Below are 20,146 nucleotides of genomic sequence, written 5' to 3' on the forward strand. Positions count from 1 at the left end.
GAGGCACACTGCAGAGAAGCTTTTGATTAATTTGGACTTAGAGTTCTTTATTATGCGCCCAACGCACGTTAGATGAGCATTTTTGCATTCCAGCCTAATCGTATTGAGGCTGCCGTGGCTGAGATCAAACCTTTTCTTAGGCTCTGCAACACAACCCGCTAGCCACTGAGCTACAGTGGCAGGTCATGGTGAACCGCAGAATGCCACTGCTACCGAGTCACAGCAGGTGGTTTATGTTAGGAGCAAAAGCACCACTTTCTGTAGGTATGCTAGTAGCATTAGAATGTTTCAGAGAGGAAATAAGGTACCCTGTTTAGGTACCTCTTCCGCCCTGTACAACTCACCGGCTGCCGGCAACCCACCAGCTCAGCCCGAATCACGGTGCGGCCAGTCTGAAGGGCACGCACCCAGTGAAGTGTGCCGTTTTCCGTAGAGTAGTTCACCTCGAAATATTCTGGCGGGAAATGCACATCCATGTTGAGACCCTGCAAGAAAAGCAAAAAAAAAAAAGAAGAAAATTTGTTGTTTCACTGATTACAATGCAGAGCAATCCAGACGCAGTCGAAACTGATGACAGGTCAAGAATGATGGGACAAACGCCCTTAGGAAGCCGGTATTCATCCGCAAGATAATCCCAGTTGCCCATCGGTCCTATCACAGAATGCACAGATGTGCATTTGCATTTGTTTGTCACACACCAGCCAATCATCGTCCCTCATTTTTGTTGTAGTTGTGCCCTCTTTCACAGCTGGCATGCAGGTGCTATTCTCGCACATTAATGACCTCCCTAATTCTCTACATAACTCAAACGTCCTAATGTACGCAGATGACACAGCTTTATTATTTACAGGAGACACACTCTCTGCACTGCAAACAGATGAGATGGCCAAGTTATCAAGAATTTCCTCGTGATTTTTAGAAATCAAATTAACATTAAATAGCAATAAGACAAAATATGTAGTTTTCTTATTGAGGAAAAACAATGTTGACACCAGTCAAATAAATATTAGGTTAAATAATAGCCCCATCCAAGAAGTTGATTCGTTTAAATATCTGGGCGTCATATTTGACCAACATACACACTGGGAAACACATCTTCATAATGTATGCAAGGTCGCATACGGTCGTTACTCCCTAATTAAAGCAAAGCAATATTTCCCTCGTGAAGTACTGCAATCCCTTTACTACGTGTTTTGCCATAGCCATAATAGTTATTGTTTAGAATCCTGGGGCATGACTTACATGACATACCGTATTTACTCGATTCTAACGCGCCCTCAATTGTAACCCGTACCCGCTTTCCGTGACAAAAAAAAAAAAAATTACAGTACCGCGCATCTCATGCTTTCATACAGAAATACAATTTTCTCTCATTTGGAAAAACAATGATTTACTCCTGGTGCACTATAGTTGCGATGAATAAAAAAAGTCACAGTCACGCCCAAAAGGCAAAGCATCGATTGCAATAGCAAATTAATAGACCGCTATACGAAGTAAGGATAGTAGTTTTATCGGCCGTATAAACTTTCAAACATTCGCTTACTAAATAAATTAACAAGCACGGTGTCACGCGCGCACAAGCAAACATGAACATTCTCGCTCGTTGACTGCGGAAACTCGCAGTCAAAACGCTGGAGTGAGGAAGCGCGGCGAGCGAATTGACCTTCGTGCTAGCATGCCTCTCGCTTCAACGCGGCCCGGCGAAAACACAGTGCGCGGCAGACTCTCCACATCGCAGATCGCTTTCAAGATAGGGCCGAGGCGATCGTATCGCCGAAGTGGATAGTCGCAGAATACGTCCTGCTTCGGTGCAATGAAACCCTTCCGCGTTGCTTTGCTGGCGAAAATCCTCTCCTTCCATTTGCGCCAGTCCTGCACGCAAGTTTCGGATTCATCGAACGCCCGTGATGCGACCCAATTTTCGTCCGTCTCCGCACACATGATCACTTTCCTTTTAAATGCGGCATCATGATGAACTCGGCACTTTACGATGATAGAGCAGACGCAGAAAATGGGAAGACAGACGGTAGACTAATGCCTAAGCACATGTACTGCAGCACATGGAGGAAGCTACGGCAGCTAGGCTAGTGTGTAGCTAAACTCGAAGCGCGTGCGAGGTGGCCATTTTGAAATGCCAACGCAGATTTAGGGTCGTACTCAATTCTAACGCGCACGCAATTTTTGGACCTGTTTTATCGGAAAAGAAGTGCGCGTTACATTCGAGTAAATACGGTACTTACAACCTTATAAAAACTAGAGAAAAGGGCCCTGAAAATAATTACCACTTCAAACTACACCAGTGACATGCGTTATCGGTTAAGGCACTATGTAATCGTAAGATCTCAATTTCAGTGACTAATATATTGTGCACTAACTTTCCTCGAAATGTCCTTTCTTTTCTAACTCGCAGTACTAAACATGCTCTGAAAGGTAATCTCAACTTACCAAAGTGTTCCAATGTATATGGCAAAAGGGTAATTGAATTCAGTGGCACAAAAATCTGGAATATTTAACCCCTTGAGGTTAAAACAGCACGTAATTTCAAGCAGTGTAGCAAATTCTTTTTTCTTGATAACCAGCCATCTCTAACTTACTGGCATTGATTAATTAGGAGTATTTCTGAATGTTTCTTGTCTGTTATAAATCATGATGTGTTCCGAAATACTTTGCTGTTAAAATCTGCACCTGACCTGTCTGTTATATTTTGACACTGTACCGGAAACTGGCCTTCCCTGGCTATCGGTCCAGATATTTGTATAATCATGATAATGTGAAGGAAAATTAAGCACTTGCACTTAAAAAGAAAGAAAAAAAAAAGAAAAAAGAAAAACAGCATACCGCGGGGCAATGGCTGCACCACTTTCAGGATGAGCAGCTTGTCATCGAGCGTCACTGCCATTCACGCGTGTATATTCATGCAAGCTACTCAGTGCCTGCATCGTAAGGTTGCCCCCTGGCCAATTTTACAGCAGCAGAACTGGTTTTTCCCTTGCAGTGCCGGCTGCCAGTTTTTCAGTTCTGCCTAACACGCCACATAACAAGCTGCATCACAAATGTGCTGTCCGTTATCTCCTTGTCACTACTGGATTCATTCCCAATTCCTTAAACAGTCATGTTATCTGAACTTGCAGGACCAAACCGTCCGTCCTACTATTTTCTTCTTTAATTAATACCTACCGTATTTTCGCGCATATAACCCGCACAAAAAATTACAGAAAGTTAACAGTAAAGTTGGGGTGCGGGTTATACGCGAATTTTACTTGGGCATGTGGCTTCACGGCAGCGCGGCCCCGCGTTGCCATGAAGCCACACTGCGAGGCAAAGTTGTCCGCCATTTAGTTTCGTTATCTCCTAGGGAATCACACCCTCTCCCCACCACTGTTTGTTGAAGCTCCTTTTCTCCTTCCTTCGTGGTCATTCAATATCATCCTCTTTACAGGTCGGCATTTTGCATATATTTAATAGTGCACACGGCGCCGGCGAACTCGTACGGCACCCGTTCCCACGGCGCTCCTTCAGTCCATACGAAGTGCTTCGCGATACGGCGGACAGCGAAATCGCCATTGCCCATGCGAAGGCTGCTGCGGCCGCACGGTCATCCTCTGTCGCGTGAATGTTAGCTGCGCCAGCGAAGTAATCCGTTTCACGTAAGATGTCACGTGACTGATTCGTCTGCGATTACGTCCGTCGTGTGAATCCAGTTTTATCAGCATTGCCGAAGAGGGGGGAACAGAGCCGCTGGCCAAAGATACGACGCGGACAAGTCGTGCATCCGTGAATGGACTGTATTTGCAAAGTTTTGAGTGTTGTTGCATGCGGTGGATGTTTGTTTTTTTCCTTCCCGGCTGTTGTAATTGGGGGTGCGGGTTATATGCACGAAATACGGTATATATTCAAAAGTGACAGCAAGAATGGGTGCATTGAATATTTGTGTCCGTTTTGGTGGAAGTGCAGATGATGCATTTTATCATCTGGGCTTGAAACATTTTGCTGGCTTGTGTGTAGACACAACCTAGCAAAAAGAATGCCTTGCAAATAAATCGTTTGCAACAACAGCAGCATGTAGATTTTAATTAAAAAGTGCCCCAAATTGTTTACAAAGCGTTACCAAAAATTTCAATCATGCAGAATTTGTATGCAGTGTATTGCAACCTTGTTTTTCCTTCGTTTTGTTTGTAGAACTTTGTTTCTATGTAGTCCCTTTACTTTATTTTTACATTTCAATTAAACATTTATTGACAGCACATATAAATACCCATCAAAAATGTTTATTTTATATCTAAATGTGCAAAACACATTGAGAATATGCATAATTAACAAAAAAGCAAAATGTTTTACAAAAACTTTTTTAGCAATAGGGGGGAAACACCAGGCAGAGAACTCGAAGTGGGCTTCACCCCAAGCCACCTACGGCTTCATCTGAAATTAGCACAGACAGCTCTCATCAGATGTGACCCACAGGTGTACATTTCATTTGCTTTACATTAGGTGTAACACCACTGCAGTCAGAGATCTTACACTTGTCTCTCTCCTCTGATCATGCTTTCGAGTCACGTGCCAAACTTCTTCCTCATCCTGTGTTCCTGCTCTAAAGCAACAAATAATGCCTACTACCTGTTATTCAGTGTTGGCCGAAGACATTTAGCCAGGAACTTTGTACTCAATACCAAAACTCAGCAAGAAAAAAAAAAAGATCCTTTTCTGGTATGTTGCCAGTAGGCATCACTCGTCAATAAAGGGTTAAACATAATTTTCCCTAAATTATTTCTGGCTTCGTTGTCTAACTCTTAAATGGCTGTGACTAAAAAATATATATATATACTCCTTGGATCTCCTTATTCTCTTTCATCGATCAAAGCAGATGTACATTTACATTGTTTTGCTTGTTTGTTCACGTGGTTTTCTGATGCCCCAAAGCTGAGTTTTTTTTTTTCTTTAATGCTTTGCCGAGAAAGTGCGACAGGCTACTCTGTAGCCTTAATCTCTTCTTGACCCTTCTCAGTACAACACCTCTAAAGAGCAGTCAAGCTGCAGTCTAAAAAAAATTAAGTTCTGCAGTTTTACGTGCCAAAACCACGATACGATTATGAAGCACAGCAAAGCCAGCAGGGAACAGTTGTGGCAGCTTACCTCACTGGCGTGGATCCGATGATGCTGCTCATCAAAAATATGCACCTGCACCCAGTACAAGGCCTGACGCTCAAGTACCCAAGCATCTCCCGGGGACACCGAGAAGCCTGCAAAGTATAGTACAGGTGTGGGGAGGGTAAAGGGTGCTTGCAATGTCCTGGATGCATCAACTATTGCCCAACATCAAGTACAACAAAGTGCGGCGTACGACACAAGCTTGGGCAGTTTTAATTGCTGCCGTCTCTTATGTTTTAATTTCAAGCCCGTTCCTATCAAACTAAATAGAAATGATTACCAGTTCAATATTCATACCATGCACGTGATAGCCTAATACGACAGGAACCCCTTTGTTGATTTGTTTACTGTAAACACTACCCTAAGGTAGGCCCTAGCAGAAGAGGCATTTGTAAATGCAACTTACAAAGAAGCTTACAGCAATGAAACATGTAGTAGACAGGCAATCCAATGCAATCCATAACAGTACTACAGCTTTACTAACTGCTTTTGATATAGTTAAAAATCTCACTTTCTAGTGCTTCCCGAGTATCTTCTGTTGAATGTACTTTCTGAAGTATCTTTTAAAATCAAACTCTGAAGAAATAATGGTGTCAAATGGCACATGCCACAGCGGCGATGCTGCCAGCCTGCATATACAGGGTGTTCATTTTTAATTTTTATGGAAATTTGAAAAAGTGCCTGTGGCAGGTAGCATAATTCTTATCATTGAGCTGCGTTATTGCATGAGGCAGACATTAGTAGCACGAGAAATCGAAACACATATTCAACAAATTAACAAAAATTGGCTAATGAACTTCTTAGTTAATTACTTTATGACACATATTGCAATTTACAAATTGTAGCCGGTGAGTTTTCAAAATGCATCCACTTGAATTTCCAGGATGCATCAGTTTCGAGATGATATTTCCCAAAGTGCGGGACGAAATACATGGGTGTTCCAGTTACTTTTGTGCTGCAATGTATAAAACAACATTTTAGTAAAAAAGGAAATGGAACAACAGTGCATTTTTACAGCGAGTTTGAAGGCGCATATCTCCAAACTGGTGTCATTCTGGAAATTCATTCCGAGTGGATACGCCTGACAAGCTCACCGGCTACAATTCGTAAATTGCAATATGTGTTGTAACGTAATTAACTAAGAAGTTAATTAGTAAATTTTTGTTGATTAGTTCAATATGTGTCGATTTCTTGAGCTACCAATGTCCGGCTCATTGAATAAACCAGCTCAATGATAAGAATAATTCTACCTGCCACAGGCGATTTCTAAAAATTCTATAAAACTTAAAAATGAACACCCTGTATAGTACAAATCTATTGCAGCCCCTAGTCTGGCAAAAAACAGCTTTAGTTTAACATTAGCCAATGCCTCCTTTACAAGATGACTGCCGCGTTGTCCGATAAAACCCGGTTCCGTGCCCTCTCCCTTTTCTCGTCTCCGCGAAAAGGCAACGAGCGCCGCTTGTGGCGCACGTCTGCAACCTAGATCACGTGCTGCGGCCTCTGAGATTACCGTGGCATCTGTTACCGTCTTGGAGGCGGCAGGCGCTATCGACGCGCTGGCGGAAGCATTTGGCCGCTGCCAAAAGTTTGAAAAAGCACTGAGCGCCGCCTCACGGAATTTATGCAGAACTAAGGGAACTGCCGCCCCAATGGGAAAGCGAGCGATGCAGTGGGCATCTAGTAAAGGGGGCATTGCATTAGTATAATAGCAAGGTTAAGGGAAATAGTGTTACCATTCCACAAACAAACTTTGCAAAAAGTGAGTTTTAGTATAGCTTGATAGCCTTGTTTACACCCCGGGAACGATATTAAATTACGCTCAACTTTTGCACACATGGCACACATTAGTAATATTTATCTATTCCCCTAGCACTGTATACGTGTGTGAGCAAAAATCCTGAGAAACGGTGCATCGACAGCCAGGAGCACGTAGTATTTGGTAGTATTTGGACTTTCCATGACTGCCGATCCACGGCGAAATCAGTACAAGCCTTCCATCCATGGCCTCTGAGATCACCGCATCTCGGAGGCCATGTGCCATCGCGCCTAGCTCTCAACCTCACCGGTAGGTGGCGCTACTATCCAAGAAGTTTTTCTTGATAGGCCTGGCAGCGTTCGAAATGAGAAGCAATATCAAAAACTGCACAAAATTCTCTAAATACTTTGTCGGCGAAGCAGCCTGCAACTAAGCGAAAAATGTTCTACAGACTAATTTGCATGATACAAATGAATTCTACAGCAGCAGCACGAAATTCAGTTCGAAGCAGGCGGCCAGGGCAAGCACGATGTTGCCACGTTACATAGGGGACTACGCAGAGCCGGGAACATTAAATCTGAAAAACAGTGTGCGTTTACTAAGCATTATGGGTCATTTAGAGTTCTGCACATTCACATGATCCCACTATTCAGCTAATCTCGCTATTACGCTAAACACACTAAACTAAATCTGTCTAATGTCATTTCAAGCCGCACTGGCTGCTTGCACTATTTCTTTACTGACTGCATGCATTCTATAGCCCTTTCTATACCGACATGTGGTTCTTTCATGCCTCCTCATTGTCACATGCCCTTGTTTTTGCTTTCGTTTGTTTTCACCTGACGTGTGCCTTGTGATTGCTGACCACCACACGTGTGGCAAGCTGTGCTAGTTTGTATATATATTCCCACTTCGTTCCATTACAATCTTATTGAAAGTTAGCGCTGCTTCATGACATCTCATTCGTTCAATTCAGTACGAACCACCCACATGCATATTCATATATTGTGTTACCTAAAGCACACTACAGGCGTTTCTTTCCATTCCATCTTTATCGAAATATGGCCACAGTGGCCTGCAATCACACACGCAATGTCGTGCTCAGCAGTACGCCATAGTCACTGAGCAATTCTGGCCCCACTGCTATAACAATAGCCTCTATGACACAAACACCAGTGGCTAGTTCTTTTTCTAAAACTGCCTATCTTTGCAGGAACAAGCAAGCTTCCTCACGCAAATAGCTTGGCTTGACGACGAGCACATCAGCAGACGGCTGACGGCCATCCACGGACAGGTCTTGAAGCTGCTGTTAAGGAGTCATGACATGCTAAGAAAGTTGTGGAAGGTTGGGGGAAGGGGCGACAAGATACAATCTGTCACATGAGCGTACGTTGTAAAAAATAACGCTAAAAAGCTTTTTTTTTACTAGATAAAAACGAATGTTGTACTACACTAAGGCTGACATCATCTGCAAGACAAGAACGTAACATTAAGGCGCAGGAAGTTGACCCAGCTGCTTCATATAAACAATGAAATATGTTTCTTAAACAAAAACTAAGCAGTAAAGAGGTCACTGCAGCACTGTGCACGACACACGAAACACAATCTGCATCACACAGAGATTTAGTCCCACAACCTTCTCTAAAGAAGTTTGTCAAAAAATATCAAAAATCAAGCGGTTTAACGTCCCACAGCAAGCATGGGTTGAGACGTCTTAGTGGAGGGGAGGCTCTAGATTAAGTCAGAGCACTTGGGTTTCTTTAATGTGCACCTGAATCTAAGTGTACAAGTGCTTTTGCATTCCACTACCATCAGAATGTGGCTGCCACAGCCAGGGAACAAGAAGGTTTGTTAGTGATGATTATCACTGCTATCACACATATGGCACCACTTCAAAGTTGGCATCTGAGAAAGGAGCAGTGACAGGAAGGGCGGCACATGTTAAAAAACATTGTTTTCTCATTTGCTGCCAGAAGATTAAAGGGGTGTGCATACGTTCCACAAGCTTTCGCTTGGAATAATTCATGGTAGTGCACAATCACTCAATGGCTGGAATCTATGCACTGTCGTGCAGTCAAAGACATCATTGATGTCAGACCTTCCAAAGGGACACCAGTCATCGAGCGTGATGGTGGCAGAAGGGGGCCTAGAAAGCCTCAGGAGAGAACAATCTTTTCAATCACTCACTCAATCAATCAATCAATCAACGTTTGATTACAGTTTGCAGAAAAACTGAGGGCGGCAAGAGAAAAGCACTGCTCGGCAAGCCTCACCACCCCTCAAGTCAGCAGCGTACACAGAAAAATATCAATCAATACAGTAAAACCTCGATAATTCGAAGGTCGCCGGACCGCGAAAATTCTTCGAATTAAGCGGATTTTCGAATTAACCGAAATGAATAAAAAAAAAGAAAACAAGCAAGAACTTGCCGCAAAAAGAAATCGCGCTGGTTCGCCGCCCCTAGTGCCATGCTCTCCAGCTGGCTCAAAAAACGTAGCATACAAATATCATCCGCACTGCCCTCAACAAAGTTGCGGACGATGTTCACGGAATCGATAACTGCCGCGAAAGCGGGCGTGGTGGTGCTTGACTCCAAAAATTTGGACTTGCTGGATATTCCGGACTTCAAAAATGCACCATCAGGGTTCCCATTGAGTTCATGCATTTTCGCACCCAATTTTTCGGACGAATTGAGACCCCAAAGTTCGATTTTGCGGACTAAATCGCTCTTTCCTAGCCGCGCTACCCAATCTTGGAGGCCGCCATGTTGGATTTTGCACTGGCTTGAATTCCAGTGACTCGCTGTATAGCCTCCAAGATTAGAACACGCGCTATCAATAGAGAGCTCGCGCAATCCTCCAGTCTCGGAGGCCATGCCATCGTTGTAACCATTTATTGTGGGATTTTTTTAATTCGACAGCAATTATATGGACACTTCAAGCGGATTTTCGCCGTCGGCGTCGCCGCCCTGAGGATCCATACAAAGTCCAAGGGCGATAAAATCATCGCCGCGCGCCCGCCGTATGTGCGAGTGACAGCGCGCGGGGGACGCGCGCTTTCATGGAGAGCGAACGCACGGCGGAGGCGACTTCCTCCCTCGTGCGAAAGGCCGTGGGGTGGGGGCGGGCGACTTCTACTCTTCTAACAACTGCGTACTTAGCGCCAGAGCGGTTTCTCGCGCGCAGCGTATCTTGAAAGCGATCTCCAGACGGCTCTGACGTTTCGTATGGGCTGTGCTCTCACCGCTCGCAGCGATAGACCGCACGAACCTTCGCTCGCTGTGGGCTGCGGCGGCCGCGCTCGCTCGTGCGCGCTGACACCACGCGTGTTATTTCAGTGAGTTTTTTTTTTTTTTTTTTTTCTCAAGTTTCGGTTGCTATTTTGAACGTGGCGTGTACACCGAGCAGGTGTCTCGGAGACCCATGTCTCAGTGATCGGCGCTACCTCCTGTACCTTCGCGAGAGCTAAGCGGTGCGAAGCTCGTTTCTTGGATCTCCATGGCGAACTCCGTTGGCAGAGATCGCCAACGCGGTGGCGTTCGTGTCGACTGTACACGGAGACGACGTCATTGCTGCGCAAATCCAAGCAAGTCGATCCTCTCCAAGCGTAGTATGAGGCAGGGCATTATTAAAGATTTTTTTAAAGCCGCACTAATGACTTTTTTTTTTTCGGCCGAACGAGTTTTCCGGACTATTTTTCAGTGCCCACGAGCTCGGAAAATCGGTTGGCGACTGTACGGAGCGCCCTAACCTAACCGCCGCACGTTGCTACTAGCCGGAAACTTCGAATTATCCGAATAGAGCCGCGCGGGCCATTCACATTATCCGGTAGAATTTGCATTGAGAATGACGGGACCGCTCAAATTCTTCGAATTAACCGAAATTTCGAATTAACCGAGTTCGAATTATCGAGGTTTTACTGTACATGTTTCAGCACACTTATAGCATTTATACATTAGTCAAGCTACAGAACATGTTTCATAGAAAATATAAAGCTATACATTTTCAACAGACTTCATATAGTTACACACTACTTAACGTAAATACATGTTTGATGACAAAAATGCATCTACATTTGCAACAGATCGCATAGACAACTTCAAGGTGCTACATAGACACACACTGTTTACCAGACAAGGAGGAGTTCATGAATTTGGGCAATATATATCTGAACATAATAATATACCTTGTGGGCTCCATGCTGAATGCGGAGGAATAATATTTACATTCATGGCAGCATTGTCCATTGTAGGTCAACATCGACCTACTGTGTTTGAGAGGCGTTGCAGTGCCTCTTTGAGGCAGTTTCTACCACAAGAAGGTAAAGCACAATATACATTATACTTTGAAAGATGTTTACACCCTTTAGGGGCGTATCTTGTGCCCAACCAATAATCGTCATGAGTCTTGCATGCATTTCCTTTCTTGAAAATTCAGTGCTCACTATTTTGCTGTCAGGAAGGCTAAGTCACGCTGATAGCACACATGCCCTTCGTGACCTGGAAGTAGTACCAGGCACACAGCGTTAGGGGAAGGAAAGGCACGCAAAAGCAATGATGATTATAATTTAAGGACAGCACACGCCAAAGGGCGCAGTGTTTTCTCAGAGTGTGAAGGAGGAAAGTGTAGCATATTAGCAGCAAAGGATACGTGCGTTGGTCAGCAGCAGCTGTGTTTGACCCAGTCTTTGGGCCAACACGCACAGCCCCGTCAGTCGTGCCACCCGGCTGTCCTCAATGCGTTGGGTGTATCGCTCCGATGGGGCCACCGCTGCAAACATGCACACATGTTCCATTTACTGTGACCAGCAGGCACACCAACGATCCACTCAGAAATAGTACACCGCTGAATTTCGCAGCAGGTCATCTTAACGTTACACCAATTGCAAAAAATTTCATTTTGTTTTTAGTACGCTATTATGCTAGTATTGTCATACGTACATTCTTTTACTTCTGTCAGCAACATTTTCCGTGGATTATCACTGTTATCCTGTTATCACCAACTGCAAGACACGACTACTGAATGCAAAATTTTTTTAATGCTATCACCTATTCCAGCGAACGAGACCTGTTTAATCAGATCGTGCGCGCTAAGCAAATAGTATTGTACATTCTCGAACATATGCAAGAACCAGAGATTACTCTTGAAAGTACGGTGAGGCATGGATAAATATTGGATGAACTTGACTTCGGGTTCAAATTCGACAACTGACAGCTTTTCTCATCACTTTCGTTGCGGTTTTTAGCGTTGCTTGACTTTCAAGGCACCAGTCCACTAAATAAAGTGAAACCACTTCGCTATGTACCTGGTGGGAACACAGCTTAACTGCACACTAAACGGCAGTACAGTGGAACCCCGTTGATACATTCCTCGCTGTTGCATTTTCTCGGCTTCTACGCTGTGATATTGCACTTCCAACCTAAATTCCATTGACTACCATGTATTACGTTCCAATTTGATATGTCGCCATTCCGTAATGGTCCCGCAGATGCCATTGTGTTTGAACACAGCAGTCATGTAAATTTAGTGGTGCGGAGAGAAAACTGCTCTCTTATGTTGCAACAAGCAACTCGTATATTGAGACAAGTAATCAGTACTTTGCAACAAGCGATCAGTACTTTGCAACAAGCGACCGGTATGTTGCGACAAGTGGCCAGTATGTTGCAATAAGCCAGGCGCTGCACAAGCATCGGAAGAAAACGTGCACACAGCAGTTTGCGAAGCACCTGAAAAAGTGTGCATTGGTTAAAACCTACCGGGAACAACACACACTGCGGCAAATCTGCCGAGCACAGGGCTACATTTATTCTGGGACCTGAAAGGGTCTTATTTGCGTTGCATAATTGGTGTTTTTTTCTCTTTAGTTAGCTTAGTCGCAATAGAGGTGTGTTATGCAGTGAAGTATATGCGTAATACTATTGTGGTGAAGTATATCAAGAGTGGAAGGGTGTCACTGTCAAGAAACATTGCACATGTCCTTTAGTTACCGTATTTGCACGATTCTACTGCACCCCCGGCAGTAACACAGTTATACTACCGCCCGAATATTTAAAAAATAATAATTTGGTGCCGATTCTACCGTGCAAATGAAGTCAATGCATACCGTGTTGAAATGATTTTATGGAACATACAAAGGCACACAGACACACACACAGAGCTGAATCTTAGTGGCTAGTCGCTATCGAAGTCCGACGACCCCTCCTTTTCACTGTCTACCAACCACAGAAAGTCATCTTCAGTTCCATCTAATGCATTAGAAATACCACACGTACAGCAGACTGGAAAATGGCGACCGCAAACCAAGGCAGAAAAAAAAAATGGCAGTGTGGCTACCTACCTTGCATTGAGCTTTCTTTTTAAGTAAACAACAGTTTCGTTTTTCAGTAGAATTAGTTACGACTAATGCGCATGCAAACTTGAATGCACTTGTTATCCAAAGAATCATGCAAATACGGTATATGCATACACGTGCCATTCCCGGTCCAAGTACGAGCACAGAGATGTCTAATAACTGTACTGGCAGCCATTCAGAGACGTTTCTGACTTTGTTATGGCGATCTGCGCCCTTCTTCACTGTTATGTTTTCCCGGCTGTTCTTTTTTTTTTTTTTAAACAGTCCCTTGAAAAATGTATCAACAGGGTTCTGCTGTACACAATAATGGGCAACTGCAATTACACAACAAAAAGTGATCACGGTATACACTAACTAGTTGTCGTACTACACGCCCCTATGCCTTAAGCGGTCAACCAGAATATTAGGCTCTATGAAGACTGTGTCAGGGATTCGTCATAACCAACATTTTCACCATCAGGAGGTTTAAAGTGGGTATATATTTACAAGATTTAACTGTAAAGGGTTAGATTCTTAACTCACAGTTCTGGCAGTGTTTGGTTCTTCTTCATCACTACAACATAAAACTATCAGACTAGAACACTGTTTCAGCACTGACGGCTTGGTGGGCGTCCCTGCATGAGTCGCTGCAGCCGGAAGCAGGCCTGACAGCCAGGTAGCAGGTACACAGCCAAGGGTTCGAGTTGCACGCTGTCCACCACCCGGAGCTCAAGATCTTGAGTTGCCAAGTGCTTGTAGGCTGTGTGCGTGGGGCGCACTGACAGTCGCGCCGTGCCCGCCGCCCTGCCCTCCAGCAGCACTGCCCAGCCACGGAGGCCCCTCGACTCCCACAAGAGCAGTCCAGGGCTCGGCAGTTCGTACGGCCACTCGGACACGGGCACAAACCTGAATGAAGTGAAACGCCGATCACTTCACGGCTCCAGTCAATAGATGACTGAACATACAGTGAAAATGCGTGATAAAATGCATTTAGATTCCTAGTGGGAGACTAGTTGATATCTATAATGCAGAATTTACAGAAGGCAGCGCACATATATGGAACATTTCAAAGTTAATGGCACACATCAGGAAAAGTCTGTGGTGAATATGACCTAAATTGGAGGAAAGGAGATCATAATAACAAGTGATGTATGAAAATTAACTGCCCGTTTTACTTCTGTGGGTAGACTGCTCCCCAGGACTGTGCCAACACTTGAAATTCTTGGTATACCATGCACATTGTGGCATACACCATGCTCAGCAAACAGAATGGTCATTCCATTGTGTGGGTTACAGAATGTGGTGACAATGGAAATGAAAACAAAACTGATACTAAAAGCACACATTCAGTGGACAAACTGAGGGGTTATGGTCCCAAATCAATGCATCTGCTATGAAAGTCCATAGTGGCAAGGTGTCCAGATTAATTTAGAACCCCTAGGGTTGTATTCTGCCTCCACTGGAACGCAACTACCATGGCCGGCATTCAAATTCCCATCCTTGCGCATAGCAGCAGAACACCATATCCACTGAGCCACTATGGCTGGTATAACACAAACAGCTAAGAAAGAAAGTTGTCTTAGTTGATGCACTGAACGTGGCACAGAATGAACAGAAGAATGGAAAGAAGTGAACAAGGCGCTGCACTAATTGTGTACTGAAAAGAATGAATGCACAACGGCCATAGTACAGTAATGTGGCCTGTGCCATAGCCTCCTATATACATACTGTGCCCGTGCAATCGCTCCGGTTGTGCGATTCAACCTCCTTGCCTTGCCTCCTCGCATTTTCATTCTGGGCTGATAGCGCCCTCTCTAGGGGAGATATCGAAGCATCTGCGGGTCATGGTGGGTGTGCAGAAAAGGCGCAGAGGTAGCACGTGCACATCTGGAAACCTACTAAAATCTGACAAAACCTTTTTGCCTGGATAAAGTAGAGGCTTAGGATAAAAAATAAAATCAGTATAAAGCAGTGACTGTTGTTCATAAAGCAGTAAAAAGGTGCTTTCATCTGAGACGTTGATTAGGGGCATGTCCTTAGAGCAATCTCTTATGCTCGTTAGTTTCTCGTACTCATTTTTTTTGCAGCAGACAGAATTTGCAGTACACTGTTCTTGCCAGTGCAGGTGTTGATGGCGCTTAAATTCAGTAAAGCAATAGAAGCTGCGCTGAAGAAAGGTCAGCTTTAGTGGGCACCACGCTATAGCATCAGCTGCTCTATTCTGTGCCGGCACTGCTGACTAGCCGCAAGCGGCGAAACTAGGCGCACCGGCCGGCACCCTATGCTTCTTGCATTGATGGCCAACATGAAAATATATATAGGAGGCTATGTCTGCGCATACTACCGTTGTCGTGCATTCATTCAGGAGATGGGGACACTGATACATCAAGAACATTGCCAGGCACGAGATGCATATTATGACAAAACTGCCTTCTGGGCTACTTGGTTACACTTCGTTTTTACTTCTGTCTTCCTATTCCTGCGTTTTTAGTTCTCTCATCCTTAATAGACACATTTAAACTAAATCGCACACACAGTGGCATCACTATGGGTGAAGTTTTCAAGGCCTCCATTGGCAAGTTTTTGAGAGCAGGCATTTCCCCCTCATTCATCCCAGTGGCACTATCATCAAATACCCCCTCAAATACACCAAGTCAAAGCAGCCACTAATCAGTTTTGGTAAACTGGAGGTTACCACGTCAAGACAGCATACCCCTTTCAGACAAAAATGTTTACTTGTGGCTGTCTGAATTTGGCTCAAGGTGAACGAGCAACCAGTGAGTAACTAGCACAGACTTAGCATCGCAAAATTCGGTGTTATGCCTGTTGGTTAAATAAAGTCCTGCAAGACATTCCATCCCAGCAGCACTGAAAATAGGACCAATGCATGCCCAATGTCGAGTCAATATTAGCATTCTCTCCTGTGCTGCTAGTACAGCCTTAAAGATGGAAGTGTGGGAAGCACTTAGAGTCGCAAAGGAGCTCTTTCGGTCGCACCATCCGAACCCTACTTCTCATTCAAATGCGCCCTTGTCATGCACTCACCTGAGCACAGGCTCTTGCTGTTGCAGGCTCCATTCGAAGGACAAGCCCTCAATGGAGGAGAAGGTGTCCCCTGCAAAGCAGCAAGGAAAGCCTCACCACAACAATACGCGAGGCAAAAAAAAAAAAAAAGTGCAGAAACCATTTACGATGGTTGACAATGTAAGCAAACGGCTGAATGTTTTTAGAAAGCTATTCACTTTATTATAGGAATGAGTCACTTGAAGGTGTTTATTGGTTACAGTGAGCGTATTTACATAGTTAACGTTTGTTGTTTCATTGGGTAATACTGTACTGTCGAGGCCAGAGCCATTAAACACATCTGTAGCCCTAGCATGGGTGGCTATACACATTAGCCAATTCATCGTATGTGTGTTTCCAGCAGCGTAAATGGCGGCACGGAAGGCGACTGCCATCCTCCTTTCCCGCTGCCAGAGCCCTCTTCCTCCTTTCTGGGGTTTTACGTGCCAAAACCAGTTCTGATTATGAGGCATGCCATAGTGGAAGGCTCCGGATTAATTTTGACCACCCGGGGTTCTTTAACGTACACTACAACGCTGTGATGGGAGTAGACTATGTTTGAATTGCGCGGCCGAATCTGCGTGACTGTTCTGCTGCGTGATGGACGAGGAAGAGGAAGAGCCAGAGCCAGGCGCTGAAGGGGCAGCCATGTCACCAGTCTGAGCTGCTTGGTCTGGGCTTACGTCCCGAACGAGCCGAGCAGTCCACCTGCCCCAGGCCGGTGTTCCTTGTTGAGCTGGGAGAGCGGTCCGGGCTGTCGCTGTACTTGGGCTGAGCCTGTGCCCGGTCTGAGCCTGTGCTTGGTCTGGGCTTTCGTCCCGAACGAGCCGAGCTGTCCATCTACCCTGGGCCAGTGTTCCTGGGTGAGCTGCAAAACTGGCTTGGCTGTTCGTGTGCCTGATCCGGCCTGCTCCACTGCTGTGTAGGCATATGACGCCGGCGTGTTCCGGTGCAGCTGAGGCATGTTCCGGTGCAGCCGAGGCGTGTTCAGGTGCAGCCGTGGCGGGCTGACGTCCCGACCCAGCTGTCACGGGAGTGACTCGTCGTGTGCCGGGCCTCCATCCTCGGCGCCATCCGCTGCTAGAGTCATCACTGCGACTTCTCGTGATGTGAGTGTGTGATACCGACACGCTATTAGACTTCATCCGAAAGTGATGCTGTATAAGCGACAGACCTCTTAGAAGTGAATTTTGTGTGTGATCGTGTACGTCGTCATAGTCCCGTCCCCGTGTCATTAAAGCCTCTCTGTGTTCATTGTGCCATCTATGTCTTGAGGCCTGGGCCCACAACATAACCATCACAAACGCACACAGCCACCACAAAAGGAAGAGGGTGGTGGGACAAGAGAAAGGCTGCGCTTTCCGAGTGCTCAGCCACAGCACCTAAATCTTCCGATGTCCCAAACTTGTGCAACGGCACGTGTGTCTCAAACAGCTATAATAGTTGGCATTCAGTGACAAAACTAACCCCGCAACTCAGTTGCGCGAGAGCATAAACCCTTTGCATTGACACCTTTGTATCAGTGGTCAAACTCCGGCCACCACAAGAACGGGCAAAAGACCCAAAGGAAGTTATTCACTTTAAAAAACTTGCACCCTGGCAGTACCTTGGTGGGTTAAGCCCTGCACTTCAAGGAGCTCAGGCGAGTCCTCAAGCAGCAGCACTCGCGTCGTGGTCAACATCTTGAGCGAGGCCAGCTGGTCGATGATCACATCGCAGCGCAGCGTCTCACCAGTGCCTGTATGCATATGTAAAGAAAGTCAAAAGAGAATGTATGCTTGCCAGCAAGGCTGCTAGGCTTGACTCCCTTCATGCTAATTTCACTGCTTTAGGGGCCCCCTGGCCAAAAGAATTTTCATGTCTCTGCTACTTGGCCTGCTCTCATACTAAAACAGGCACCATCAAGCGCCATAACATTACTAGCAGCACTGGGTCTTGCATATAGAGTCATTCTCTGCTGTACAAATAGTGTGCCATAAACTATACCAAATATTTACGCCTCTGGTGCCAAGAAAAGCGTTAACAGCACAATTTATTAAAGTGCAATATATGTCCACACTCAAGCAAACAGCTGAATTTGAATTTCATCCCACCATTGACTAGTGCAAGTTCATTATTTTGCAACTTGGCTACATTCTTCAAGTATAATCAAAGGCTGGCTACAAATCGAGCCACTTTCAAGAATTTTGTAGCTGCAATATTTTAGTTTGAGATCTGGCAACCCTGCTCTCCAGCAGGAAGTGAAAATGTGCGCTCGTGTCACAGTTCCCAGCACAGCTGCAGTACAGTTGAACCCGGATACATCGAACTCACATATAATGAATTATTGTAAGTAATGAACAGCAGTAAATTTTTTGTACACAATTTTTATTTTATATATCAAAATATCTATATTACGGATTTTTTTGTGATCCTCTTCAGATTCGATATATCCGGGTTCGACTGTATTCACTAGTTTTGCATTGACCCTAGTGATAAAGCACAATAGACCAGCAACAATAATGAAAAAGGCAAAAATGTGGCAGTTATAAATTTATCGCTACATGCAGGCTAATTTGAAAAACACCTTCAACAATGTAGTGAACAATACGCATCAACGTAGCTAATAATTATAAGCAGTATGACCCTTTTGGGCGCTGCATGCCAAAGCATGCATACTATGATAGTGCACAAAAAGGAAAAGCACTGATGAAAATAATGGTATCTAAACTGTGCTGCATACATCTACAAAAACACTTCTCATTGGACTTGTGTGCCACAAGTTTGGATGGTACCATCTATTATGTGTAAAGTGCTTTAGCAAAATGGGTTGGAAGGTAGATGGCTGGGTCTTTGCTGTGGGCATCAGTCTGTCGTCATGTAGTAGCAGGTTCACTTCTTTTACGGCTTTTGACAATATTTTGCACCGGGCATATTTTCCAAGTGGCTGGATAAGTGCTTTCCAAGTATGCTAGACATGAAATGGTTGATGTTCTCACATCTGACGTTCGTGTAGAGTATCCTCACATGGGGTCAACAGTCTGTGAACTTGAGAAAACTTCTTTAAAGAAATGAAAATTCTGAATCCGATCTGATGCTGTATGCTTTTCATGATTTTGAAAATGCAAGAAATGTGGTAAAACTAAATTTTCAGTGAACAGAATTTAATACTGAAGGGGATAGTTAAAACTGCATAGCACTGCACATGTGCAGCACTCACAATTTGTCTTTGTAAGTCTGCACAAGGGGAGCACACATTAAAGTTTTTGCATGAACAACACTCGTCGCTCGCTAGACAATTTTTCATGAAATTATAAACTATTCACACGTAGCACTGTCCGCACCTCCATATTATCTAACTGTTCTTAACCGTGGCAGGCAAAAGGCAAGTGGCATTCGTCCCCTCCCTGTAGACCAGCATTGATAAGTGTAGCGAAACCTGGGATGAACAAACGTATGCATGTGGATAAGTGACTATGGTAGTGCAACACATTAGGACACAGGAAAAGATTGAAAGATACCCTGGCTTCTGACTAGCTATAAATAGCACATGGAAACCAGCACTTGTGCTTGTCACTTCCTTGTTTGCGGTCATCTGTTTCGCCATGTCACCAGTCATACAATAGACATCCCCATCTTGTACCTCGTCACGGGCCCAGCCCCGTGAAGCCATCACCTGCAACCGTCCAGTGCCATGGAGGCAATCGCCCTGGCCACATCAGCAACCCAGCCCCCTACCCACTACGACCACATCCTGCGCCACGCGAGTCCAGGTGCACTGTTGCCAATGTGGAAACCAGCCCCATCAAGCAACAGTGACAGAGGCTGACAGAGTCTGCATCACGTCCAAGCTACAACTGCATCTTGTGC

At 44.9% G+C, this 20,146-nt stretch overlaps 1 protein-coding gene across 1 annotated transcript in view; it reads right to left on the minus strand.

Moving 5' to 3' along the window:
- Window positions 1-20,146, minus strand: part of LOC119433123 (nuclear pore membrane glycoprotein 210-like) — a 78,058-nt gene that overhangs the window by 51,151 nt on the left and 6,761 nt on the right. The window contains 7 exon segments of the mRNA XM_037700264.2: window positions 345-485; window positions 5,131-5,237; window positions 8,138-8,200; window positions 11,554-11,673; window positions 13,854-14,140; window positions 16,280-16,349; window positions 17,904-18,035. Coding sequence (XP_037556192.1) covers window positions 345-485; window positions 5,131-5,237; window positions 8,138-8,200; window positions 11,554-11,673; window positions 13,854-14,140; window positions 16,280-16,349; window positions 17,904-18,035 — 920 coding nt within the window.

This window comes from Dermacentor silvarum, chromosome 11 (genome assembly GCF_013339745.2).
Source record: "Dermacentor silvarum isolate Dsil-2018 chromosome 11, BIME_Dsil_1.4, whole genome shotgun sequence".
In the NCBI taxonomy this organism is placed as follows: domain Eukaryota; kingdom Metazoa; phylum Arthropoda; class Arachnida; order Ixodida; family Ixodidae; genus Dermacentor; species Dermacentor silvarum.